This window comes from Varroa destructor, unplaced genomic scaffold (genome assembly GCF_002443255.2).
Source record: "Varroa destructor unplaced genomic scaffold, Vdes_3.0 BEIS01000002.1, whole genome shotgun sequence".
In the NCBI taxonomy this organism is placed as follows: Eukaryota; Metazoa; Arthropoda; class Arachnida; order Mesostigmata; family Varroidae; genus Varroa; species Varroa destructor.
The window spans coordinates 30190441-30218324 of NW_019211455.1; the positions used below are offsets into that span (position 1 = coordinate 30190441).

The window sequence follows — 27884 nt, forward strand, 5'->3', positions numbered from 1 at the left end:
TGCTCATACACAGTGCTCGAATTATAAATGTTCGTACCGCTACTCGTACCGAACTCTTAAAAAAACGCGTTTCCTTCGCGAACAAATCCATAATCGCACTAATAATGGTAGAATTAGGTGGCAGCGAACGTATTCAGCATGGACCTATATGATTTCGGTGCAATACTTACCCATCAACGAAAGTATGCTTTTATTGTGTCTTACCGCAAAACACTGAATTGATTCCACCCCGCCGAGATGAGTTCTACATCGGCACTTCAAAGGAACAGAAGGAAACGTACATTGTGAGGATCCATGATTCGATTCCCTCTTATAGCGAATCGAAGAACGATCTTAACTTCTTTGATATATGTTTTTCATGTAATAAAATGCAAGTACTTCCAAAATACATACTCTGTTTTGTTTTGTATATTTTAAAACAAATCTGCAAAGCCAACAAAGAACGATCAGGGAAATATGCGATCGTTCTTCGCTGGTCGACGCCATCTTCCCGACAATCCAATAACCATGTACGTGTAATTACAGGTCCTTTCCCTTCCTACTTACTCGTGCCAGAGAAAAGAAATCGAAACACACGCGAAACCCGTGGCTTCCACTGAAGACCAGTGGAGGTTGCGACGGGTCCGCGGGGCGACCCCCTGCCTTCGGAAGTCCCGCTTGAGCGGCTAATCCCTTAGACACTAGTAGTGCTGGACACTAGTAATCACCAACCTCTCTAGTCCAAGCATCTAGACCACTGAACACCCAATGAGCGCCTTGTTAATCCGTAACGCTCATCGCCGAAGCGTGCACAGAGATACGTTCTGTTATCGCAGTGTTTTGGACCCAATTCGTGGGACACGCACCAGCTCATTAGCTTATATATGGGTCGTGCTAATACAAACGGTAATTATTAATCTGCACTGCCGCATATCCTCTTTTTCCAGACACTGTCTTTGAGTGTGGCTCGCCGGATCCTGCAGCCACTTCTGATTCCGAAACCACCTCTCGCTTTGGGAATGGGATAATTCCACCTTCTGTCTTTGTGTGCTCTCCTAATAATCACCTGCTGTTAATCCACCGCCGGTTGCCAAAGTTGCGGAGTCGAAATGCGCTGAGCTGTTGTATTCATTCGCCTAACACCGTATACACTACCCTACCGTGAACTCGTTCGTTGATGACCAAGGCGGACTATGAGTAAGAAAGATAACGCAGATGAAGATACGCGCAGCCATGTAGTTCATAGGTACATATATGCGCAGTATAAGATTTTATGCACACAGAGAGGAAATCAACGGACTCATTGTAGGATCGCGAGGGCGACAATGACTTTGTTATGAAACGCGGAGTTAGTACAGAAAGCTATTGCTAATTTAGAGGAAAAGAAGATTAGCGAAACGGGCCAAACATGGTGACTGATGAGTATCATAATGATATTACATATAGGTATTATACGTTTTTCAAGGCCAGGGAAAGTCTTTAAATGTCAATAACACACGATCAACAACGTTGCTACAAGAACGATTCCTCCTGTAACATTCATTATCTGTTTTCACACTATTATACACATTGAGTAAACTTTAAAAAATAATGCGTTTCAGGAATGAGTTCTATATAACATCATTTTACCCTAGAAGACACCCGTATCTTATTGTAGATCGCTTAAGCTATTTGGTCACCTTTAAGTGGACAATAAACGATCCCTTATTTAATATACTAACATGACGGGGATATAACTCCACAAATAAAATTACAGATAAAAATGAAGGCAATAAAGTTATCAAAAACCACCTGACTTCATGTCTGATGTTCGCTTGCAGAAAATACAATATAATATGTTTTAATCTATTCTTACGTCAGGATATGTATAAACTGAAGTATTTTTTAATTTATTGCATTTTGATTGTGTACATTTGACACTGTTAGTATTTTATTCTATATGAATGAGCTTGTCATCTTCAGTTTGTATAGGCTTGAATAGAATTTCACAGTATCTTTTTCACAGAGTTCACACTGAATATATTCGATCAGAATAATCCTTTTTGCAGTAGCTTTTACGCAACACAAACAATGTACCTAAAGCAGATCTTTAGACAAAACGCGAAACTATCTATCCAGTTAGCGATGCAATTTCTACAATTCGTGCTGGCCCCCGTAGAGTGTTGTCAGCCGTGGCGGCCATTGGTGTTGTTGTTTCAGAAACGTTTATGTTTGGCTGTATGTTTGTCTAATTACGTAATGCAACAGGCGTATGCGCCACCACCCTCCGACAGGGAAAATAAGGCTCCAGCCTCTTTCAGTATGCGATGTCCGGACGGGTCTCGTCTTATCTAAGTCGCCTCGTGCCGTAACAGGTTAGAACGAAGCAATTCTACTATGTCTGTATATGGACACGGGTTGTAACTATGGTCAAACACATTGTGAACCAGGTCTGTTGAATCTTGCTTAACGAACCACTGCTGCAGATGTAGATTATTCAACCTCGTATTAGAAGAGAGAGAATTCGAGCATGCCGTCGTGGCTTGCGTCATCTCTGTGTGAATGTCTACGTATACGACTGGTTTCCCGTAAAACATATGGAGCAGAAGTCTATACTTAGCTGTGCGTCAGATAATAACCTGCTAGTTCTTTCCTTTCTTTTGAGTTTGTGTGTGTATCGTGCCCATCCTGCCTTATGGAGACCGTGCAGTTTTCTCGATACTCAAATCCAGAAACATTTATACATTACGTACACATCTATTCTTATGTTATACACAGCGAAAATTGTCGAATATTCATATTCAGATTTATTCCAGCGATATATAGAAAAAGCTTGTTGAAACACGTCCAGACAGAGCCTCATATATACGTACTATACACAGTTACGATCTTTCAGACCTAAGTGGTCCTTACAAGTACTTTGCAAAGAGTTACTAGCCACGTAGAGCTACGATAGCTATAAATATACGTCATTCTAGGTAATATCGAGAAGCTCGTCGCTTTTCATGCTGAAATGTACCGCAATAGATAGATACAATATAGTGTTGATACTTCTTTCCTCTTCGGAATAAAAGCCAACATCGTATACAAAATAAAGAAAAGTATCTATACCCTTAATACATTGTGCATAGAGTTGCGAAAGTTCACCCTAAGGCTCGAAAGGTTTGGACTCCTCAGCCGCCGAGTAGTCTGGTTCCCACTTTTCATTTCTGGTCGCTCAGCCAACGTCACAACTCAATTTCACCAGTTTGCCCCGCCCCTTTTATCCTCTATCCTCCTCTACTTACCTCCGTCTTCTTCAACGTCGGATACGTTGGCCCCCACGCACACACACACGCCAGCTACAGTAAACGCCGCAATAGCGAAATGACGTTTACGTGACTCCATAACGGCTGGTAGTTCTGGTGACCTGCATTCCTCTTTTTGAGAACATATCATCTCCTGCGAGCTGCTGCAGCAGCAGCTGAGCAAACGAGCCGCGTAAACTACGTCTACGACCATGAAAATTCTATGTAGAAATCATTTGATACCAGGCAACAGTGTGCTGTTATATGTAGAACGATGTTCTAATATGTAACTAGACGTTCGTCCTAATTACAAATCCGTTAGCTGCATTTGTGGATGCAGTCCATACATGCATGGTATTATTGCGGGCAGTGTTCTCACGTAATAACCGACGGCATTTTTTAAGAAACTTCTAGAATCTCACTTCTTTATTCATGAAAGTGTGACGGTACTGAATCATTACGAATATACCTGCTTTAGTTTGCAATGCCAAATAGAAATGGGCGATTGTTTTCGCCAGTTTTATCTAAGACGCCTAAACCAACATGCAGGATCTATCTGCATGAAGATCTCTATCTCTTAATCGAAGTTAGGTGTAATATCTAATGAGTGGTAGTTCTGTTACTTACAACGAAACTCAAATATAACACTTGAGTACTTGTTGTGGTGTTTTCACCGATATACTCTGGGTCTAATCCTAGTTCTGTGTAATGTTTTATACCACTGGGAATGTCCCTAGCCCGCACGCGTAAACGGCTGGAACGGTATAACATAAAAGTAGCTTGAACATATCGGCTCCCATAGAACAATGACACAAAAGACTTTCTTCCACATCTGCTATTTTTTTTGCACATAATCAACAATTGTCATTTTAAACAACATTAAACTCTATCTTATCGACTAAATATGATTGAGAATTCCGAAATAGGTTCTGAAGCGTCCGACGATTCAAAGAAAAGGATATCAGAAAAAGCTTTTATTCGAATTTCTCCACTTGTTTAAAACCTGAACAAAAGCAAGGGTTCTTATTAATTATTATCGAGATTAATCAGCGACATCGGCTCCCATTGGCATTTGGTCCTTCTAAATAGTCACCACATCTTCTGCCGCCTACTCTTTACTGGCTAATGCGTCGGGCCAGGCAGCTCATCTCGTCGACGTTTTTGTCACCGTTTTGCCACAGAACTTGCCAGACACCCCCTTCGCTGCCGACAGCAGAAATGGGAGAATTTAACCTCCGGTTCGACTGACCCATACGTTGGTCTCCGCGCTAAGACGCACCTGTGTTTAGTGTCGTGTCGTTGAGTTCCGTTTCTATGTGTAGTCTGTCTTTGACAGGAAATGATGTCCTCACGTCAACCCACCTCATCGGCAACTCTGTTACCTCACAGTTGCTTTCTTTTCTACTACCACCCTCGTTCTCGTTTCTCGTTGCTTTCTTCTTTGTATTCGAGCAATTCAATGCAGTTTCTATTTGTTCGAAAGACGTAGACTCTGCAAAGTCCGGTTTATATTTTCCAGTATTTGAAGATATCGAACAGTAGCGGGGTCGACGTACTCCGACCCCCCTTTTTTTTCAAAATTACAGCATTTGTACAATTTAATTCAAACCATTAATCTCTCAAATTTCTCAAACACTACGTTTAAATTTACAGTCGTGTCCTTGGCAGAGCTGCATGTGTTCCCTTCGTAATTTTTCATTGGCAAAAATTATGCCTTTTTTAAAACTAAAAGTTCTTCTTCTTCTATAGAGTTATAATCAAATCACAGTAGTATGACCACTTAATTCACATATACTGAAACTATATTAATTTGAAGTAATCACGGCAAATAAACGGAGAACTGATATCAAAAATAGATTAGGTTTGGGGCTATCCTCGATGCCAGACGGTGTCTCAGCGTCCAAGCCCTTCTTGTAGATTGTTAGGTATGCCCACAACTTGGCCCTGGCAGTACCGGTGTCTAATATAATAGTATTTCTACTAGAAGACTATAAGCGTTTTCGGCACATTGAGAAATGGGTAAAAAATCAACTGGACTAACATCTCCCGATACACGGAAACCATGAATGCAGTTGCTGCTACAGAAGCAAGTAGACCTTTTTGCTGTGCAGTTCTCCTTCAGTTTTTATCGCAACCTGTTTTTTTCAATTTTTCCACATTTTCAGGAACACGGGCGTACGTTTACTGCCCGTACGTCACTGCCAGCTCCTTTCGATAGCAATCTCAGTCTTTTTGGAGTTCGTAATAGCTTTGGCTAGGACCATTCAGGCCGTGTCCGTACTCCCAATCTTTTCCAAAGACACGCCATATTCTGCTAACCGATTCAATGTTAGATACTGTCCCAGAACTATTTGCCCTTTGCGTATCGTGAACACTGATCAAGGGGCACGCTTTGACAAGTGCAGGCTCTACCGAGCTGAATCTATCAATCGGGTAACCGACTGCTGGTTTGTAACTCCGCTGAAGTGTTCTGCCCATCCATCCATACATGTCAGCTGTCGCCGTTTGGGTTGCGAAAGACCCTAGCGAGTAGAAGGGCGACAGGTCGACCAGTAACGCTCGGTCGTGCGTGGTGCACAATCGTCTTCTGATCGAAGTGCCGTTTGTGTGGACCAGCTTTGCGTTTCTTCACTGACAGGTTTTTGATCAACTAGTCTTACTGAACATCAGCTGGGACTGCGGCAATTGAGGCAAAGCGTCCTGACCTCCCAATGACGCAAAAACAGGCGATGGAACGAGCATTAGACACTCGAACGGTGAAGTTAACAGCTCGGTTAAACATGTCATTCTCTGGTTTAAAATGTATAATTGTCTTACCTAGATAATATTAATTGTGCATGAGCATGTTCCAGCAATTGATTTTAGGAAAAAGGTCTACTACAATGAGTGTTTACATATAATATGCCACCATAACGAATGCGTAGTAACGTGAAACAGTTGATTGTTATTTTGAATAGCCTGTACGTAGACATGCGTTTTCTAAAAATTACTTAATTGTCTAGAACTAGAGCTATGTACTCAGCCAAATCTTGGAATGACAGTGAAGCTATCAGCCATTGTTTTGGATTAAGTAGCTAACGGAACTACAAGATTTTGTTACGCATGGCTACTCGCGTAGGCGTCTCTCGATTAGCCGGCCACTTATGTATGGCAACGGGCTTCTTCGACAAAACATAGATAACTGAAACGCGAGCGTGAAGGGGTATCGACATTTGGCCCATCAAAACGTGTTAGAAGTAGAAAGATAGTATCGTTAGATAAAGCTTTACGATTTATATTTTAGTTATGTAATACGTATTCCAAGGGATATTCATGTGTACGAGGGTGAGAACCAGTCCTGTTGTCCTGTAGTTACAACTTAGCATGACTTCGTAGACTAATTATTGGCAGCATATTTATTTAGTTTAATTTTATCCTTATCCGGGAAGACAATGAAAGCCGGAAGAAGCAACGCTTCGTTTTGATTTAGCTGTTTGCTAGCAAAACACTAATATGGATCGCCTATAAATAAATAGAAAGTTAGTTTTGACTACTATCATGTTTACGTTTTTATTCAGTCCTGGCTACCCATAACGGCAAGCCTAAGCGAACCAGCGGAAATCATCATTGCGCCACGGTGACATCATAGAAGCAGTCATGCAGCATTTCGTCTGATGTCGAGTCATTTAGTGAACCTCAAGGGACCCCCGTTGGGGTCTGTGCGAATTTTGCCCATAGCTGGTGCTGCAGCCGGGTCTACTATGCCCAGCGGCAGATGACCAATCCAAGCCGAGCACACGATACGGTCGTATATATCGTAAAGATTCAGCGAGCGGACCTGAGTTTCAAAGCATGAGGTCTTCATGAGTAATCGCCACGGAATAGAGAACACAATAAGCTGGAGTTCATAAATGTCCCGCAGACGTCCCTCTCGCCTATACCGCATTCAAGGTGTGGACGGGAAAAGCAGAAAAGAAAGAAATGCGATCTACTTTGTTCCACGTCGTTGTATAACCTACGGAAAAAGTCGACACGCAATAATCTAGTGGCTTCATATTGCGCCAAGTAACCGACGCAGATATTTTGGGTATGCTGAACTCAGCTTATGCCCAGCTTAGCACAGTAGTTCATACCACATCTCCCAAAACGGGGCATAAACGGCGCCCAGCGGGACTCCAACCTTTAACCTCTCACTGGCTCAACGAAAACACAGTCGGGCTATGGCTCGCTGGCATTAGGTAATGACCGTGGTCATCATAAGCACTATGGCCATTGCAGTCACCGCTAGCGATCTAAAAGACCCATCTCTGGCTGCGTGTAGTAGAGCTGACGCTGGACTATTTGGCCACGTATGGACGAGTGTTTACCTTAATGCTTATAATAATTGATTCGCACCTGTTTGTATGAAGATATTTGGAAGCTAAACATATAGAGAAAACACAAATTAATTGCTATCAGCAACAACACATAAATATCAAATACAATACCCCCAAAAACAAGTGGTGTTTTGGCTAGACGAAGGGCATAGGCTGCGTAAAGGCGTCGTTCATTTGAGTTTCTGATATCGATACGTTTCCAGTGAATAGAAGAATACCTCAGCCTTTGCCAGAGAATGTAAAAACAACCTTAATCTCATAAGCATGTTAAAGTCGTAATAATCGCTTGTAAATATCGATCTAACTATAAATAGCTATAAATTGAATTTTGTTCCTCTAGAGTCGCGGATCATAGCGTCTGATACAAGGTCATTGTGTCTGAGATTTGCTGGCGTTATGAATTCTAGATCACCTATTTGATTGACAACTATGCCGCAAGATTGTCAATGTGATACCCGTTCATAAGGTTGTTTTGCTTAAAATGCAGAGTGAAAATCTATGAAACGGAGGCCTTTGTTCATATCTAGCTGTCAAGTTGTATAAATTATTTAACACGATTCGATGGCCTTCTTTGGTTGTTACAACACAGTACATCCTTACGTCGTCAGCATATACCGCGTACCCTAAAAGTTGTCGATAGTTGTCGTCGACGGTAAAGCAGCCAACGAATCTCTGCCGGTAAGTGCCGTCCAGGCTTACTCTGATCGATTAGCTATTTCCCTCCTCGTAATCATGTATCAGGTGTAAATATTGTCCGCGTTTAAGCGTTGACGCAAAGCTTGAACGTCTTCGACAGATCATCATGTCGTAGAATTGTGCCTGGAATATTTTCCACACACGTGTGGAATCCGTTGAAAACTGAGCAAAGCTAACGGAACTAAGAGACAAAGAGATTTCCTTGAGTCATTTTTACTCTCATTGCCGATTCTATAAACCGAAAAGGAACTCTGCGATGATTATTATAATATAGATGCCAAGTTTGGCTGAAGTCTATGAAGCTTCTAGACGTTCTGCTATAATCGTTTTGTCCTTGCGCGGACCAATTAAGTGACCCGTGCTTTTCAAACAAGTTCATTTGCTTTTAGCATAATGGGGAAAGCTGGTGTTCTTCTTTATTTGTAATTGGCTTGCATTGGAAGGCTATATGATAAGCACTAGACGCGACGCTGAACGCCGAGTCTATTAAAAAATGAACTGGTTAAATACACTATAACATTACCAGGTCATATTATGTTTTAGCCTACAAGTTAATGGCCAGCACTTGTCACCCCCGACTCAGATGAAGCAAACTCGAACACGACGGAAAAGCTGGAGTCCGTATTGAAGCGCTGGCCAGATTGCGGTTACATTATTACCTCGTTTCAGTAGCCGCGCAGCTCTTAGGGAACTCGTCAAAGTTCGCTAAGCGCTTACTAGGAAGGACACATTTGATCATACGACGTTTTTTTTTCTCAGAAAATTCTACGAAATCATTAAGAACCAAAACGTACAATAGGCTACTAGGTGAAAAGTATCTTCCTTTACTGACGCAATCGCTGCCACATTTGTTCACTGCCCAATGATGCCGCACAAACAGAGTATCAGCGCTATATCAATACGGTGAGACTACTGCAATTCTCGAACACAATGTCTGGTTCAGGTGCACAGTTTACAAAGGGCCTTTGAATTCATATATTGCCTACTTGGTAAGAATAATGTCCTATTGATGGAGACAGTTAAACTTATTTTATCATCCACGTCTATACACGGCTGTCAGAGTCGGACGAACATGTTCTAGGTGGAGACAATTCTCGATTTAGCGTAGCCAGCCTTATGGAATAGATCGTCTATTCACCGATCCGCCTCTACGGAGTACATCGCTGATATTCACTCGGAATAACTTAGAATTCGACGTTGCAACTTGTCTGCTGAAAGCCCAACGACCTTAGATTACAGACAGCGCAAGCGCACCTTGAAATAAAAAAGAAAAGTGTCGCAAAATTTCACACTATTATAAAATGGCATGATTAATGAAAATTATACTATTAATATTCTAGATTAATATTTGTTGCAATGGCCTCGTATGCGACTACCCAACGCAGGTTTACTACGGCGACTAGGACCAACGAGTGTTTCTGTCATCGTAAATATTATACTCAAACCTTGAAAAAAGTGCCTGTTGTCTCTAAGCAAGCTTTAGAAATTACCTGAATATCTCAGAAAATTAAATCGATTTTTAAATGATTAAATTCACGGATCGTAACGACCTTGAGTTCTGTTTATGCTGCTCTGTGCGTTGACCAGTTCCTACCCTTAGGAATAAGATGACCTCTTTGCTTTGCGCGAACGTAATTGTACGTTATACTTTAAGAAAGCATTCAAGCATTATGATTGCTAAAACTAATCTCATTACTTATGTTTGAGGATACTTTAAAATCGACTAACCAAGGCTTAGCCATCGGAGCTTAAAGTAGTTCGAAATCGAAAAGCTGAGAGCACGGAGCTCAGCTGCGCAACGTCTAGCAAGGCAAAAGAGCCTCTCCTAAACCCTTGTCAGCTTCGTCTAGTAGTGATTAATTGATCAACAAGAAATTCAGAGTGAAGTAAAATATACTTCAAAAAGTAGGCGTCCCGCATACAACAAAAAAAAAGTACAAACCTACTAGATGATAGCCGTAAGGTGACTAACTAACCAATGAAGACAGAAGCACAATTAAAGGGACTTCACTTTGATAAATGGAGACATTGCTTACCTTAGTTTTCGCCTAGCTATTTACCCAAATATATTGGATACCACAAAGCAGATTTGATAGCCTGTAGCCGTGTACATTATTAACTGCACATATGCTGCATTCTAAGAATACTGCATATAAATAATATCTGCACCCATCTACTGCATGCTGTATGCGCCCTGTACATCTACGCTCCGTTTCATACGAGATGACGTAGGTAATACGTCAACGAAAGACCATGTATTTTAATTTCTAGAGAGAAACGCCCACGCGCATACAGAGTGTACAAGCTACTATGGCTTGGCGATATCGGCTAAACAACAGAACGGAAAACATACGCATCACAATGGCATATTGTTGCCTTCGTAAATAACGCGCGTTTTGCGTTCAGCCACTCTCTCAGCAGTAGGCAATATCGAGAAAAAATGCTGACTTTTCACATTGATGAATGACATCGATTAAAGCCGATGAAGGCACGTAGCTGACAATCAACAGAAAGGACTGTCGTTGAGAAGAGTACGGGTTTCCTAATTTAACTTGAAGATGGCGACGAGCTCCTGCGCTATGGAAAGCACGATAAAAAGAATCAAGGTGCCCTTCATCATATCGTCCTGTAAAAGGATGACTGGTGGGACGTTCGAAAAATAAGCTTACTATGCGAGTTACGTATCGGCATTTGCCGCTCAGAGCACACCTAGCAGTTGTTTAGCTCGAGTCTAGATCGCTTGGAAGCGCTACTTCAAAGTGATCCACATGAAAGCATTATTTGAACATGATTAGAACACCTGATAGAGAAAGAACGGGTGACGGTTGTGCCTAGAGGGTAAGTGAAGTAGGCAGTAGTCGAGGGTCGTCTAGCGGCGTAGATAAGTTTTTAAGTTGAGTAGAGGGGTCCAGAATACGGCGAGAACTGTAGAAGAATGGTCAAGTTGTCGAGCGCGTTCAAATTCAATTACGAGGAAACGACGGGCCGCCAGAGTGAAGAACGCTTGCAGAAGACCAACTGCCTTCCTGCTAGCAAGCGGCTACGAATCGAGAAAATTTGGGAGTAGACGAAATAGCGAAGACCTCCTTAGAAAGAAAGAAATCTTAATTTAACCACTCCAGTTCAGTTAATTCAACCTCGCAGTCCAAACGGGACCTCATGATGCTGCTGTTCCTCGAGAGGGCATTTTTCTCTTTAGCGTTTTCCCTACTCGTCTCTCTCGCACCATTTCGCTTCGGCCAAACACTAGACGAAATAATAACGCTCTGTATTACAAAAACACTTGTAGATTCCTGTCTGTTCAAAAAAGACTACCGTTTCCGTTCGGGACCATTCTGTTGGCAGGTTTCTTGCGAGCAGGATGTTCCTGATCAGGTAACTCAGAAATAGAAATAATTAAATCAAGATTATAAACGAACACAATTGTGAGCCCTATAGTATGATACACCTCGTGAATGCCGTCAATAGAAATAGGCATTATGATTAAATTGCCGATATATTTCCCTGCAAAAGTAAACAGAGTACATACTTATGTTGCCTTTTAGTGTGTGACAATCATATTTGGAAATGTACGGTACGCCCTTTTGTATTTAGATAGCATATGATTTGACTACTGCGGATGAAGGCACAAGTCGCCTGCACACATTCAGGTGGTCTGGAGAACTAGTGCCATGGTGATCAGGCCGCGTCTGTTCCTTTTGCTAGGTTTTCATAAGCAAGCCAAATATACACTTCAGGACTCTGCTTCTATAATCTGAGTGATGAACTTTTTCTATCTGGATGAATTGTGTTGCATATGCCATTGGATAATGATAAGATAGGCTTAGCTCAATTCAACGTGGTGACTAGTTATTGGTGCCTTTTGATTCTCGATCAGTAGAGTCAATATTCGAAGTCTCAATAATAATAATTATTATTACAAAGTGTAAGTACTAACAGCTAAGCAGAGGCCATCTACAGATCCTCCATTTACTGAAGGGTGAAAATATACAACGAAATGCCCACTCCGTTCATTTTATTGAAATAATTTGTCGTACGAGGTATGTCATCTTTTGTTTGTTGGTTTTGTTTTAGCATCTGCCATATGCACTAAAGATTTCCTGCCACAACTCTATTGACGCTACCTAATGTGCGGGCAGTCCTAGACTAAATATATGTCTTTCTTCGAATGCAAACTATCGCTACCCGCCGCAGTAGTAGTGCTGTGGTAGCTTGCAGGAACATACAGGAACGTTTTTGTTATTAGCAACTTGCATGAAAGGGACAAGCTAAAGCATCAGGTCACTATCGGTGCCTCAACGGATATGAAGGGACCCTATGGAAAGGGACCGGACAGGAAGAGACACTAAACACCCTCCAGGTCCCCAAAGGATGACACACGGCACCCTTCTTGCCCGAACACTGACAACGGTCAGACCAGTCCGTGTGGGAATAAAAACCCAAACACGCCTTGATTGCACCGCCGCCATCAAGCAGGCGCGCATTGCTGCTGGCCACTGCGGCAGAATTCTCAGTCCAGGAATCTTGTTGCCTTTCTATAGACAACCCTCTACATAAAAGTGTAGCCAGTCAGTCAGGTCGGGTGCCTCGTCCCTTATAAGTGCGCTTCTCACGGCTGACCGAGCCATATACACTGATGAACCAACAGAATTGGTCATCAGTGAAGCGTAGCTCGCATCTCTTATAAGTTTCTGATAACTTCACTTCGAAGATGTAAAAATGTTGTAAAAACGAATGTAAAAACTCCACTGCGCTGCGTAAAAATGTCCCCTTTTGAAAACCTCTTAAAGGCCTTTCTAGGATGGACCTGGCGAAAAATAATATTGCTTAACCAATTTCTTTGGAATAAAGAAATATATGTGAAATGGGTTGCGAATTTGCAAATCTGGCATGATCAGGATTTAGACGAATGTTCTGACTCGCGGCAGATAAATCAGCAGTAATCATTGACAATTATTTTTTAACCACTCGTCATATGAATCTCGTTTTCGCAAGGTCGATCTCGGATTTAGTCAGGTCAGAAGGATGCAATAGGCCAGATCAGGCAAAAATAACAGGTAATTACAGAATATTCATAAAAATGTAATAAACAGTTCTTGGTTGATTCCACTTTTTCGGTTCACTGTAGAATCCATCAATATTTGTGTATCTTTTTCCTACACTAAGTTACAGCAAGCGCACTTTTAATAGTCAAGTCTGTAGGCATCATTTCTCTAGTTGAAAAGGACAGGATCTCTATTAAAGCTTATTACATTGCATAGTATTCAGATCCGGGCCATCTTTTATTTTGTCGCTGAAAATGATTACTATCAGATAGAAGGAAGCATTATTATCCTTACATGCTGAATACATTACCTCAACTCTAAATGCTTTTCCTTATTTTTACGGTGCTACAGTATGGGGTAACCAGTGCCTTAAGAAGGCAGCTATCTTTAACTTTCCGAAAATAAAGCACGGGGTTGTTAATCATCCATTGAATAAAGGAGTGTGTTTGTTTATACTTAGCTCCGGCTTCTTCGTTTCTTGTTATATATTATGTTTGGCTCAACTTACGCCGACCTGAAGCTACCCCACCTAACTTTGCCTAGCTTAGTGGATATACTCCTGCGTTTCGCCCGCCGAAAGAAAACCTCAGAGTCAGCACGTCAGCACTACTATGTGTACGATATACACTCACTTAATAAAGTGTCCTATTCTAGCTTGCAATTAGTAAGGAGTTTTGGTTAGCCTTTCCGTTGCAAAGGCTGTTCAGTACAAGCGACCTATAGATATTAGTCTATTCCCTGCCCCAAGCGTCGTCCGCCTGCTACTTTCGCTGCTGCGTACACATACGCAGGTGAACGGGAAGATCTGATCGGTGCTTGACTAGACAATGAGCTTTCGAGAAACTACAATGGCCAGTCAAATACCTGCTTGGCAAATACGACTATTGAATTTCTATATAAAATCCGCCACGTTCTAAGCTTAAATATGTTATGAATTGGTAAATCTTTTTGTGAGATCAGCTAACGGAGGGCAAGCTTTAGACAGTGGTTAAAATGGGCTACTTCAGTATGGACCAAGTGGGTTAAAAAGGAAAGTTTTGAATCGTCCTATATGGTTGTGTGTGTGTGTTGGCCGCTATTTGATTATGAATAAAGAGTTTTCTTGCATTGCTTTTATGCTACGTAATAAAATAAGGCTCCTCTTTTTAATAATTAGGACCTAAATGTTCACGTTGGCTGCTAATGAAGTTGGAAACACTACATGCGTGTAAAGCTGTCTTTAATTCAAGTTAAATCGTAGTTTATTAAACAGCTGGATCGATGCGCTGCTTCAACCCTGTCTTCGGCGAAGAATTCAACTGTCATATTCTACTCGTTTCTATTCAATTGCTCAGTACCAATTACATACAAAGTAATTCTTTTGTCGAGGAGAGTGGAAAAAAGCTGATAGACGTGTAAGTATGCCCCTAAGATACAAAATATACATTAATTGCCAATAAGTTCTTGTCTAAAACAAGTTTTTCTACGATTTCTATTTAATTGGCGTGGTTTTTCCACGTGTGTTTCTTGCACAACAGAATATTACCAATAAGCTGATGAAAATAGGAGTGGTTCTCTGAGTAAAGCGCATCACGCACCATGCCCATTTATTAATCCTTATTATGAAGCCGTAGCTATATATTCCTCACATGTTAATGTTTTATGTATATATCTCACATAAAATTATCATTCATCATGTCCATTAATATCCGAGCAGCTTTATAGCGCAGCGGAAATTATGTCGAAGGAAGTCAAAAGGACTCGTTCTATTCGATGCTATGGTCTATCTTATCTATTTTATATGTCCCCAAACTTCTGCGCTGGGCCCAAACACTGGCCAACTGATGTGTCGTTCCGACTCGAGATACGCCTTCAGCTTAGGGAGAGCGCGTACGTGATTGTAGTATGTACGAAGCGATTTTGTTTCCGGCGTATCAATCACCCCAGCGTCTAAAATTTGGAAGATATCGAGTATTTCGAATAGAAGGAAGTCCACGTACGAGATTTCGTCGCCAAACAGGAAGCGACGATTTTCCAGACGATTCGACCATGGCTTTAGGAAACGCGGAATCGCCTTGATCAGGCCTTCGGGGGCTATCCAGTCTAGTTCGTCCTTAACGCCGAACCCATAGTATACATAGCTCATCCTAAATAAAATTACGTTCGTCAAAACGGATAAATCGTAAAGTTATAATGCGTTGTAACTTAAGTTTGTCGTAATTTCGGACAATTGAACTATTTTCGAATGGGAAACTAGAAGAAATAAAAGTATTGTTTTATTATCGGCCCACGATAAGGTCGCATCAGCATTATTAAGCTTCTGATTAATAATACGTGCCTTAGATCATGGAGTTGCTGCTCAACCATATCGACGATAGCTTTCTGCTGGAGAGGACTTCTGCTTGAATTGAGCTGGACACCTGTCAGTTGATACTTTCCGCCCAAATACCTGAATGTTATTTTCCATTTTGGGTTAGATTTTTTTTAACAGGATTCTCGTATCGCACTCATTGATGTGTGTGATTGGTTAATGGTGGTACCGTTTTCCGCCAGAATCCCTTCACTGAGCTAATGTCAAACGTGAATAATTTACTAAATACGTTTTGTTCTGTATAATCCTAAATAAGTGTAGCATAATTGTATATTTCAGCTGGCTTCGGTAATTATAATGTAAATTTCAGAAGCCTATATATGCTAGTGAAAGCTTCGTCCTCGCTCTGTGGGAAAGTTCATTGTAGGTCATGCTACAAACGAAATCTATAGTGTTCAAACGGTAAACGGTAAAATCTAGTAGTGTTTGTTTAGGTTAGGTTAGGTTAGCGTTTATAGCACAGTTGGGAAATGTATTGCCTGAAGTTCACTTACCGGAGAATAGCCATTGATTGTGTCAATTTGAGGTCGTCATCATCGAATAGATAAGGTATATTGGGGAACTCCATTCCCAGTGATGTCTTATCGTCTTGCCACTTGGGAGCTAAAAGCGATTTACGAATTTCTACGTTTGTCTCGAATATAACGTTACATAAAAGGTTGCAATTAATCTTATAACAATAAAGGTTGCACACAATCTGTTCATCACCCAGACCGGACTTAAATCCTGTCTGGTTCACATCTAAAATGTATACGTTATTATTAACAATTTATACTCTAAATAACATCGTATTAGATCAAACCCAAATCCAATTAAAAATACGAGATTCAGCTTTTCCCTTTCAGCTAAATCGGAACGAATCTCTTCGTTATGACCGCGGGCAAATCCTCCTTACAGGACTATAGATTACTGGGATACGTCTTATGAACGCTGTGGTCACCTACCATCGGAAGTTTCGTAACGAACCTCATCGTATTCTGCGCCGACGTACTCGAGCAGGTAACGAATTGGCGAGCAAAGCCCTCGTACATTCCAGTATCCTAATTTCATGGTAGAAATCCTTCCGGCTCTTCGTTATAACTCGTTTGCTTGTGAAATGACAAATGTACCTTAATAAATCGTTTTTTAGAACAAACAGCTCTAGCTTGTAATTATGGTAGGCAGTAGCAATCTTAAGGTTCATTACTCAATTGATATTGTGGAATCCGATGTCTTCATGCAGAGGAAATTGTTCATAGAACGAATAGGCTATTATTAATGGTATTCTTTCTAACTATTATACAAATATATGTATGTACATAGAAGTTACACAATTCTTGTTTTTGGGAAGGGTCGAATATATAGGGGTAATTGTGCAATAACGATCATAAGGACTTTCCTCGCGGAAGAGACGATCCCCCGTTGACTCATAGCTCTTCAATTTTAACTACTATTATTTTACGCTGCCCTCGTGTGACACTGCTAGCCGTTGCAAGGACAGGTGTCTCGATAATACTTGATTGACTCGATAGACGATTGTGTGCTAACGACTAGTTTTAATTCACTGGCTGTATCAACAGGTACAATAATAATAATAGGCTTCTCTTCAATATTCAGTACCTAAAATAGGGTGGAATGAGTAACATTTGTATAGGTTCTTTATCAAGTTCTTACATAATGACCATTAAATAAACGACAGGTTTGAAGCCATATCGTAAAACTTTTACTATAACTAACTTTCAGCTGTATATTGTACGACAGCCTTCGATACTACGCTTTTAGAATCGATTCGACAAAAAGCATTATGATCTAATCAATATTTTACGTTTTACGTCAGCGATTAGTTCAGACGGTTGTCCGGCTATCACAAAAAAGCGTGTCTACGTCGGGTTTCGAACCCAGAGTATTTTAAATCGGATCCCTAGGCTTAACTGGCAAAACATTCCGTACTGCACTGCCATCCAGACCATCATCTGGATATCGGTAAGTGTTCAGCAGCAAATAAAGTGACTTACTTTGATGTACTATTACGACAGGGTAATATCATAGGCGTTTTTCCATATTGATCAGCCTATATATTTATTACGATCTCCGACGAAGCTCTCAAGATGAATGTCTGACATTCGAAAACGTGCGAACATGAATAGGTAAAATTTTTTAAAAGTACAATTTATCCTTTACAGCTGCTCGGTTATTTAATTGTATTACTTTATTTGTGCTCAGTACCGGTAGTAAGTAAGCTAAACATCTGGCGCCATAAGAGCGAAAAAAAAAAGACCATCCGAACGCATTACGAGCAGAAGTTACAATGTTCAGCGTAACCCAGAAAAATGGGAGGCACACACATGTCAGGAACACCCCACTAGTCAGAGATTCATTTTAGCGTAAGTTTAATCGTAGGGAAGCCGCACTTTTCAGACAACATGTTCTAATGAATTACTATTACGGATAATGAACGCAGGTTGATTAAACACCTTTTTAATGAATTGTTCGCTTTCGCTCACATTTGACAAACGCGTGTTACATAAATGAACCACCTAAAATACGAATACGGCACGTCCACAATTATTAGACCTCAGGACCAGCTGGCGTTCATTTTACTGTTTATAGATCTTCTCCTGTTCCACTCCGATCGTAGACAGACGTACGCCGAGCAAACCTGCATAGATGACACACGCCGACTTCACTGATCCGCTTGTAAACGCGCTGCAGGGTCGCGTAATATCTTCTGCCACGTGTTCAACAACATCGCCGCCGTATAGCTAGCTATACGTAGAATGGCTTCAAAACGGTAGAATCGATGCAGGTTTTCGCCGTTGCCGCTCTTATCCGGTTCTCGTCCGACGACGACAACAACAACAATCCGCTGAAGTCAGTCAAACAGAAAGTAACAAGTAGCCGATTGTTTTACTGTCGTCTACTTTTACGGTTGTCCCCGTATTAAGTCTCGCTGCTGACCGCGTTAACAAGCCGCCGAACACGCCAGTAACTGTAGCTAGGTTCTGCTTAATGCGGATTATGACGGTACCTGTGCGGCTATAGACGACAGCAGCGACGCCAATCATAGGAGACCCAACGTACGCTTACTAGTATTGTTGTTGGCGCAATTGGTTGGAAAATAGTATCACAGAGAGGTGGCTCGGTGAGGCAGGAGAGGGACCCGCGTGTAAGTGACACGCCGCAGATCGTCACTACGTCCGCAGCAACAAGAGCCAATAAGTAAATAATTCACACGATCGCCAGAGAGAAGATGAACGAAAGACACCGACAAATGACTTCGTTCGACGATATCGGACATAGATAAAGCTAGAAACGAGGCGACAGGGACAGCTGCGGCAGCACTGTCCATCGAAACGTTTGGGCTCCTTGCCACCAGATGGCGGCACAGGCACAGGGTCGTCCCTAATTAAGATTTAGTTAGCGGATAGCTGTTAGGCATAGGATGACAACTGTAAACATAATAGAATTGAAATAGTCCAGAGGACTGGTGGTACTTACTGCCATGCTGGTGGACAGATTCGATGTCCACGGGGGAAGTAATATCAAATAGGTGGCAAGATAAGGAGAAGCTGCATCCGGAAGGGCGGGGCATTGACCAGCCAAGTTTGCCACCTTCAAGAGTAATGAACAAGTCTCGTATGCAGCTTGTCGTGATTGCTCTTTATAGTCTAAGTTGAGAAAAATATTTAATTAGTTTACACTCGTAGAGCTAAAATTCGCTACCGAAAACGACCCGGGCGCGTAATTAAAGTGTATTTGCTTTGCTAACCAATTATGAGATGATTGAGTGCGTTGAACACCCCTTTGCGTGTCTCTGCGTTGATTGCGTTTAATGAAGCAGACGATAAACTTGTTTAACAACAGGATTCAAACACTGGGCTCATCTGACTATAGCTTCTTATACCGAGTACAGCTTCTATTTTCGTTTAGCAAGCAATGATTGCATTATTAGAAAAAACCGATCAAGATTTTCGTTTGTCGTCTGTATCTTTCACCTAATTGTACTCCTACTCCAGATCACCTTCATTCTATAATTTTTCTAAAAAACTGAGAATGACTTTAGTCGTGCTTAAAGGATGCCATTACTTCATTTAATAAAGTACTACGTTAGAAATCCTCTACTGATTTTCGAAATGGCGGCACATCTCACTACGGCGAACGTGTGGTTCCGGCGTAGCAAGTCATGAAAGACAGCTTTAGAATATGTAAATTTGTACTATATCGGAATTATGGTATATCATTAGCTAACTAAAAAACGAATATCCTGAACGGATTCAGTCAGGATAATCACGCAGTTCTAATAGCACGATGCTCCAAAGTACTCGCATCGAAACTGAGATGCTTTTGACAAATTTTCAGCTTGAACGTAGCTTATTATTTATTAACGTTCGACTAAATAGAATGGAGAAATACTTGTGGGCATATAGGTTATTTTTCTGTATTTTGAATATTCTCTCAGTTCGTGTATCGAAAACCCGTATTTGGTTCCCGTGGCCTTGACCACACAACTGGGTATACAAGAAGGAACCACTAGAATGTGGAGACGCTTTCATTTTTTCAAAATCAAATGATAAACATGTGTATACATACGCGCATACATACATAATATTTTTTGTCTTTCTAGGTGATTTGTCAACAATAGACGTTGCAGTGATGAAAAACAAAAAAAAATGTAAATCCCTGCCACCGAAGTATATCTACATACTTTTCGATTAGTTGTCAACGCTGCTGCCAATGGTGAAACTCAAAACTCGCCTAAAGGGGAACGACGTGACGATGTAGTGAAGGTATCATACAATAGATGGAAAAAGCAGTAGTTCTAGGATTTAGACAATCTGACAAATTCTTAGAAGTTGCCGACGAAAGCTTCAGAAGACGGCGTACCGCAAGCGTTCAATTTGTGATCGATGCCTGAAAACTGCGAACTCATTGTTGTTCTGCAGGTATTTCTTCAGGCATCAGTAATGAGAAATTTCAGATAATGTCAAGTATTTTCTTTTTCAATTATTAGTACAGAACGTGCTCTGACGTGCGATGTACACACGTGCGAGATGCACATTTTTAAAGGATCATATAGTATCATCTTAGCATTTATGGTGTATTTTATATCATCGTGCTTCATGAGTTAGCCGTGGAGCGAACTGCAACAAAACAGCTTCACCAACGAAGCGATATGAAGGGTTAGCTTCGAATGAATGCGCAAGTCAACAATATATAGGAAGTCGTACGATGTACGGAGTTCAGATTATTTTCCTCTTTGACCTTTTTGACGCTTAGCTTTAATGCTCAAGACTCTGTACGTGCATGCCAATATATACTCGATAGATAGTTAACTACTAGATAATGGAGATAAATTATAGAGCAGACTAATTAGGTTAGCTTTCTTACTGCACCTCGAATCGGTAGTCACGGGAAAATGCCACTTGCCGCACAGAACGTCGAAGTTCTCGGCGGGAATCCAAACCAATGGGTAAGGGCTATTTCAGCAGCTAGATCAGTACAACACAGTGTGAAGTCGTATATAAGATGTCACGCTGATTCATTCAGAAGGATTCCAGATACGACACTAGGATGAGGACCTTCAATCAGGTATTGTCGTTTCGCCAAATATCGGTGTACCTCAAGCTAAACTGAACGCTACTAGGTTAACTGGTGGCCTCGTGTAGAATGTAAAACTATTAGATTCGTTAACACCGGATTTATCTTGGCTACTACTCTACCTCGGTGTCCTACTAGCTAGAGAGAGGCCGTTAGGACAGCAGTTGTTGTATACGCTTTGCATACATCTTTTGTCCCGAAAAATTTTCTTGAGGCTTTTCCGAAGCGTAAAAATATCTATTGTAATTTACAAGCGACAATAGTCTTGTTTACGTATCGATAATAATCATGCATGTAATAAATTCAATTGGTCCGTAGTTCTGCAGTGGAGGGAGAATGAATGGCGCAGGCATAACAGTTCCTGCCTTCTGAGATATTCTAAACAGTATGTCTATCTACGATACAGCTGGCGCCTGCCTAATTATGATCGCTACGATCATGACGAACGGCGAAAAAGGAGCAATCGTGAAATGTATATACAATTACGTATTTGGTGAACCGTCAGCTCTTGCCGCCTTGACAGACAGTCTGTCCATGTCGCGATAGCAAAATTGAACTGTGGGGGTGCATAGGACATCTAAACGTTGATGTCCTCAGTGTGTCATGCCAACGCTACGGTCCTCCGTTCGTTAAGTAACGATTTTGACATCAGCAGAATTTTAACTTGTAAAATACCTGTATAACTTGTAAAAAGATACTCATTATAGACTAAATACTACCAAAATTACTTCCAATACTAATAGAGCTCAGTTGTGTACACCGTTTCAGTTTTCTGCTGGGTGCTATCTGATGTGAAGCTGTAGCAAGATGAATGATGTGAGAAGCAAATATATTGACGTAAATTTCGTAACGACTCAACAGTGCTTTGTGTATATATGCACGTATACGCACAAGGGCTTTGTTTTTTCCAGAGCATCAAAGCCGAAACTTCGACAGGAACCGTGTAGTAATTTTCGTTAAGCCATATCCCAGTGATGATTTTCCATGAAGGAATAATCAAAAGGATTAACGGTCGACGCAATGTGTGCACATGTGCTGTGATTATCCGGTTGTTCACGATCACAGGATAAGCGAGTGTTAGGACATCGGTCCAGCGAAGTAGCTAGCAGTACCGCTGCTTATTACATTGTTGCAAGTCACTGTCTTGATGGTTGCACTAAATAGAAATAGCAACATCAGTAAATTTTTCTGTATTTATTGTTTACTAAATAATATAAGTTTAAACGACGTTAGGTAAGTTAGACTACCTAACGGGTCCATCTGTACATCGAATTTCAAGGGTCTCTTTTTTTATTGACTGATATTTTTCTGTTATCTCCAGTTAGTTGTCCGACAGATAAATATTGATAGCACGTTCATTACCATCGAACAAGTATACTAATAGATAAATTGCTTGCTATTGTTAATTTCTAGCTTGTCTTTATCGCCCTCGGGGCCGTTTGGTTCGTGGGGGTGCTTTCGGGAGCTACTTTTGGTTATGGTGGCTATGGCGTGTACGGCGGAGGATGGCCGTATGGCGGATACGGCCTCAATCGGTACGCCTATGGCTATTATAACAATCCATTCTACTACAGACGATTTGCCAGGATGTACGACCCATTCTACACTTCAAGGGGAGGCTACTTCAATCGAGGAGGATATGGTAACTATTACGGCGGTTACTACCTTTAGTCATAAAAGGCCAAACGGTAGCCAAACTGTTTCAGACAAAAACGAATCTGAGAATTGAAGATGGTAGAAGGGGTGCGTATAGATGAACTGGTCGATTCATGCAACTAAGATGATCGGCCCGAATCAGTTTGGAGTTTTGCACAGGAAAACATGCGAGTGTAAAAAGCTACCTATTCGATAAATTTGAAAAACAGACGCAATACACAGTCACGCATGGATGTTTATACGACTTAAAAATATATCTAAATAACAATTAAGGAAGCAATACATGAATAATTACGCAGTAATAAAAGTTGGTGTACTTTTGTTAATGCGAACGGGTCAATTTATTAGCTACTTTGGGACTTTCTTCAATTTTGATAAAATTTAGATATTTTCTTTATAAATGTTAAAAAATACCGCAGTCATTACGCAGGCTTAATTCGATACCAATATAATAGGAATCGCATGTTAAATTATTCAGTTTGATACTTTCGTGTAATACGGAATCCCTACATACCCTGCGACCGCCGGCGTCCTGGCAGCTACCTTGCTAAATTGCTTGCTTTGCTAGCCTAAAGTGTATTAATACAGTCCTCAATATTGGAAGAATTGTGCGAAAAGTCAGTGAAATACTATCACACTATATAATACTATAATAGAAGCTCTATTATATTCTGATTCAGTGAGGGAGTAATAATGCGCTAGTGTTTTATTCTGATCAACGACAGGTAGGACCTACTCAGAGATCAGTCGTCTATCTTCAGTGCACTCAGTGTTAAGCATCATTTTAGATGGTTGGCTTTCAGTATTAAACGAAGTGTATATAGCTTCAGTTTCGAGCCTAAATCATCACGTGTCTCGAAGTTGACTAGACAAACACTTCAGCATGAAAGGTCGGAGGACCTTTCAATTGCCTTTGCTTCCCGTCAAATGGGTGGCGCCCAGCGCACGACCATTCTCCGTCTAGTAAATAGCTACACATTGCGTCTGCAGACCCGGTTTTGGTGCCATCATCTGTGCAACGTAGCGTATACAACTATTCTCGATAAACAGATTTCATTCATGTAACAATCTACCATTGGCTGTGAGACTTGGCTTCTCTCAACCACATTTGACTTTTCTACACGGCGCTTAATCTGCGCATTTATGTAACACTCTGTATCAGAGATAGCATATATATCGCATCGTGATCAATTTTGACGGTCGATCGATCAATATCTTCCGTAAACTAATCCTTATATAATTTCAGCTGATCTCAATGCTGTAGTCAGAGGTATTCATTCTGTGTTACTACTTGATATTGCGTGTACACACACATACATACATACATACATACTAGCTAATCACCGAGTATTTATCCTGTTTTTACGTATAATGGTTAGAGATGATTACGTATGCATGAGCACATACAATCATACACTTTGTGACAACTGTGTGCATATCTTGTACATAATCATAGAATATGTAATATATGCATACTGTTGAATTGCAGCTTCATCATAGTACGTACGTACCTACATTCGTATACGTGGAGTCAGCTTCAGTCGATTCCACTAAGCCACGCGCCAGGATACGTACTACGCACTGTAGCCGTGGTGACAATTCGATAGCAGATTATATCTATTGCGTGCTATCGCAGGCGGCGTGTAATGTTTGACACAAATTCGGTTGGTCTTACCTACATTTAGCTCATTTTTAACACGACTGGCCTTATGACAAGGACAAAAGAATGTCCTATTCCCATCAAGAGTGAAAAAGTTGTTGTTAAGATAGTCTAGCACCTGTTGGTCAGAGGTCAGCCGCCCATGGTCGTGCGTCTAGTCACCTCTCAAGCCCGCCGCTTACAAAGGATTAGGTGGCTGATGTTCTGCCTCCCTAGGTCATGTCAGGTACCTGTGTGTATATGACAAGAAATGCTGGGTTAGATTGTAAATATGAGCAATAAAAGTATAAATTGAGCGACCACCTTAGCAATTCGAGTCTGTGCGAAAGTTAGTGCTTATTATAGGTACACATAAAGCTCTGTTGCGTAGTATAGGACCGCCAGTTGAATGGCCCAGGTACTAGCCATTGTTCGAGAAGTGAGAAGACACTGCAGTAATGTGCGCACCAAGCCAACCTGACTGCATTAACTTTGTATAGCTATTGTATATATATATATATATATATATATATGGTAAATTCGAATCTATGGTCATGATCATCTATAAAGTGGTGGCAGTATTTTGCCCAAACGATATCCTATGCCAATATTTTTCACGGACAATGATATGTGGTTCAACGAAACTACGACACGTTCGTTTAAATTGACATACATACATGTAGGCATTTTCTTACAAAACTGAGTTATATCTCAAAATCTCTTTAAAATTAACATCGGCTGCTTCGATATATCTCGGAAATGGCCCAAAGTATAGGGCCACATAGACCCGTTTTACCCTGGCCTCCAGGATTATTGTGTAATAGAACTCAATGCAATGACTTGTATAAAACATAATTTGTTTTCCGTTTAGCACCGAAAGTACAGCTTTAACACGGGCGAATACGTTGGGTCATTATAACGATATTCTAGTTTCTCTTTTTCATTGTGCAGCAAAGCTTTGATGAAGTACAGAAAAAATCGTTAGCTATTTTATATAGCCTCACGTTTTGAAAAGTAATCTATACAAAGTCTCTGATTTATGCGCAAAAAATTATGTTTAAATGTTAGAATCTCGGGTAAACGTTCCCTTGATGGAAGGATTTCTCCTTTTTTTTTCTCTCATATGCTTCCTGTTTTATATAGTTCGAGTTTTTCTACAAACATCTATACGCTCAGAGAAAAGGCATATAGGGAAAGTACGCTTAACTTAACGCAAGTTATTCAATGGTCGATACTTCAATTCGTGTGTCCTTATAATGAATGCCTTCTAATTAATCAAACTCGACAAAACGGATGGAAATTACCTAAGGTCATCCTGGTGTTAGAATAAGATCGATTAGGTCTTTATTATGAGTTATATACAGGTAAAAAGTACCATATACGAACATCGTCAAGCTGGCTTCCCAGTTAACTTGGTCTCGTGGTAAACATGACCTATATTATCTAGAAATCACTAATGACAAATTAGTTCCAACTTAGATTGCTTCTCATATCATCAGAGATCGTAACTTGACGTTGCGTGTACGCAAGAACAATTGAAAGATTTTACGTGGAGTCAAGAAGCTCCTCATGTGACATATACAGTAATATCTAAGCCTTCTATATTCTAAACAAATACGACCTCTATTCATGCGCTTTTCCATTTTTCAAGTAGTTCCAATAATTTAATTTAAATAATGATGAAAAGAAAAACCTATTGTAATAAGGCACGTCTGCCAAAAATTGGTTTGAACGTCTCCAAAAAAAGTTAAACTCTAAAGGATCATTAGCGATAGCCAAAACAACATAGATTTTTTTGGAAAAAAAAATCGTATTTTTTTGTCATCCAGCAATGCTTTTTCTCTAAAACAATTGACAATTTTCCTAAAAACTAGTTGTTTGCATTGCGTATCGGTTTATATTCTTAAGTAGCCCTAATATTCGCATCGGATTAGAAACGAAGGTTCCTTCCTTGTTGAAATAGCGCAGCGACCGCAAAACGGTGACGGGTTGGCGGTGCCACAGTGACCGCTTGGATAAAATCGGAGTAAGGGATCTCTGACACCGATGAAAGAGATCGCTAAAACAGGCTCATAGGACAATATAACAATAAGGTAACGGAATGACTAGGGCGATACAGCACCGACATAAGCATCGGAGGAATATAGAAGCATCTTCACAACAGGGCCATCCGGTATCTATGTGCAATACAGTTCGTGATTCGTGGGGGAAGATTGTGAATGAGAACACAGGTTTGGGGGTTCATGGGTGAAGATGTGCGAATGTTGCACCTGTGGCAGTGCTTGCTGCCATATAGGTTGAGTGGCTCCAACCAATCGGGGTGGTGCTATTATTCCGAGGCCTGTAATTTATTACTGCCGTTGCAGTGTGCTAGAGAATTCGTGATCTCGCTCATCCTATGCATAATCTTATCGAGTATGCTGGAGGACAGTAGAAGGACTGCAACCATGATGATGTATCTAATGTGTCTGACGCCGCCAAGGTATACCTTAATCGTGTATTTCTATTCGATCTAATTTCGGTGCCATTGTGCTATATATATATATATATATATATATATAAACTGGATATAATAGGTGACGCACCATATATATCCAATATATATGATGCGTCCATATACCACCATATATATACCAATTCGTTGATGTTGTCAAATAACAGTACCAAACACTTACGAAACACACGGCTGATTACCGGGTATTATTTCCATAGACCAATAATAACCTCCCGCTGCACCAACTATATTAAAGATATAAAGAGTGACTTCAAGTAGTAGAATAAGTCGAGACACCTTCAAGCGCGATAGTGGAAGTTTTCGAGTATCGGTGAATACTATACTTCGATGTAAATGTAAACTGTGTATCGCCTGTCACTGTTGTTGCTTTTGAATTAATTGAAACACCTGCACAGTTTGTTTTCATTTGTTGTTTAACACGTCGATGTTGCACCTGGCCAGAGGCGATGCCCCTCATCCCGTCCTATAAGGTGTACCGTCGTCATTACATATATGTACATGCACAGTAGTGATGACGCACCAGTGCTCGTACCAATGTGATTTATTCGCTCTGCATTTTATCGTTATGTAGCGATGGAAATACCTACAATTATATTATTAGTACGTGCCGTAACACACGCACTACCCGCACATGTGTTCCAATATACAGTCGACAACCATCCATGCTTTGAACTAGTTCTTCCTTGAAAGACTGTTCTGTGTACTAGAGCAGAGTCCTTCTACTTGCCTGCTATGACCAAGCTCGTCGCCGTTTAAACGCATGTACCTCGGCATTCTCTACAGGCGATCAATTCTGTAAGATATGG

At 40.8% G+C, this 27884-nt stretch overlaps 1 protein-coding gene and 1 long non-coding RNA gene across 7 annotated transcripts; one reads left to right on the forward strand and one right to left on the reverse strand.

Annotated features, from left to right (window-relative positions):
• Positions 1-14892: 14892 nt before the first annotated feature.
• Positions 14893-24451, reverse strand: LOC111244895 (glutathione S-transferase class-mu 26 kDa isozyme 47). 6 transcript variants are annotated; one of them, XM_086979213.1, is made up of 6 exons: positions 24436-24451; positions 19169-19282; positions 16636-18536; positions 16186-16294; positions 15659-15769; positions 14893-15467 (listed from the first exon to the last, which is right to left on the reverse strand). In XM_086979213.1, exons 3-6 carry the CDS (start codon positions 16739-16741, stop codon positions 15113-15115), a joined length of 681 nt encoding a protein of 226 aa, XP_086835339.1. In that variant the 5' UTR covers positions 16742-18536; positions 19169-19282; positions 24436-24451; the 3' UTR covers positions 14893-15112. The 6 variants fall into 6 exon arrangements, with proteins under 6 accessions (XP_086835339.1, XP_086835338.1, XP_022648169.1 ...); XM_086979212.1 differs by lacking the exons at positions 19169-19282; positions 24436-24451 and adding an exon at positions 18699-18953; XM_022792434.2 differs by lacking the exons at positions 19169-19282; positions 24436-24451 and having other exon boundaries at positions 16636-16779; positions 18145-18751.
• Positions 21174-23256, forward strand: LOC111244897 (uncharacterized). The gene is made up of 2 exons (XR_015320366.1): positions 21174-21259; positions 22682-23256. It is a non-coding gene; the product is annotated as an uncharacterized LOC111244897 (long non-coding RNA).
• Positions 24452-27884: the final 3433 nt, after the last annotated feature.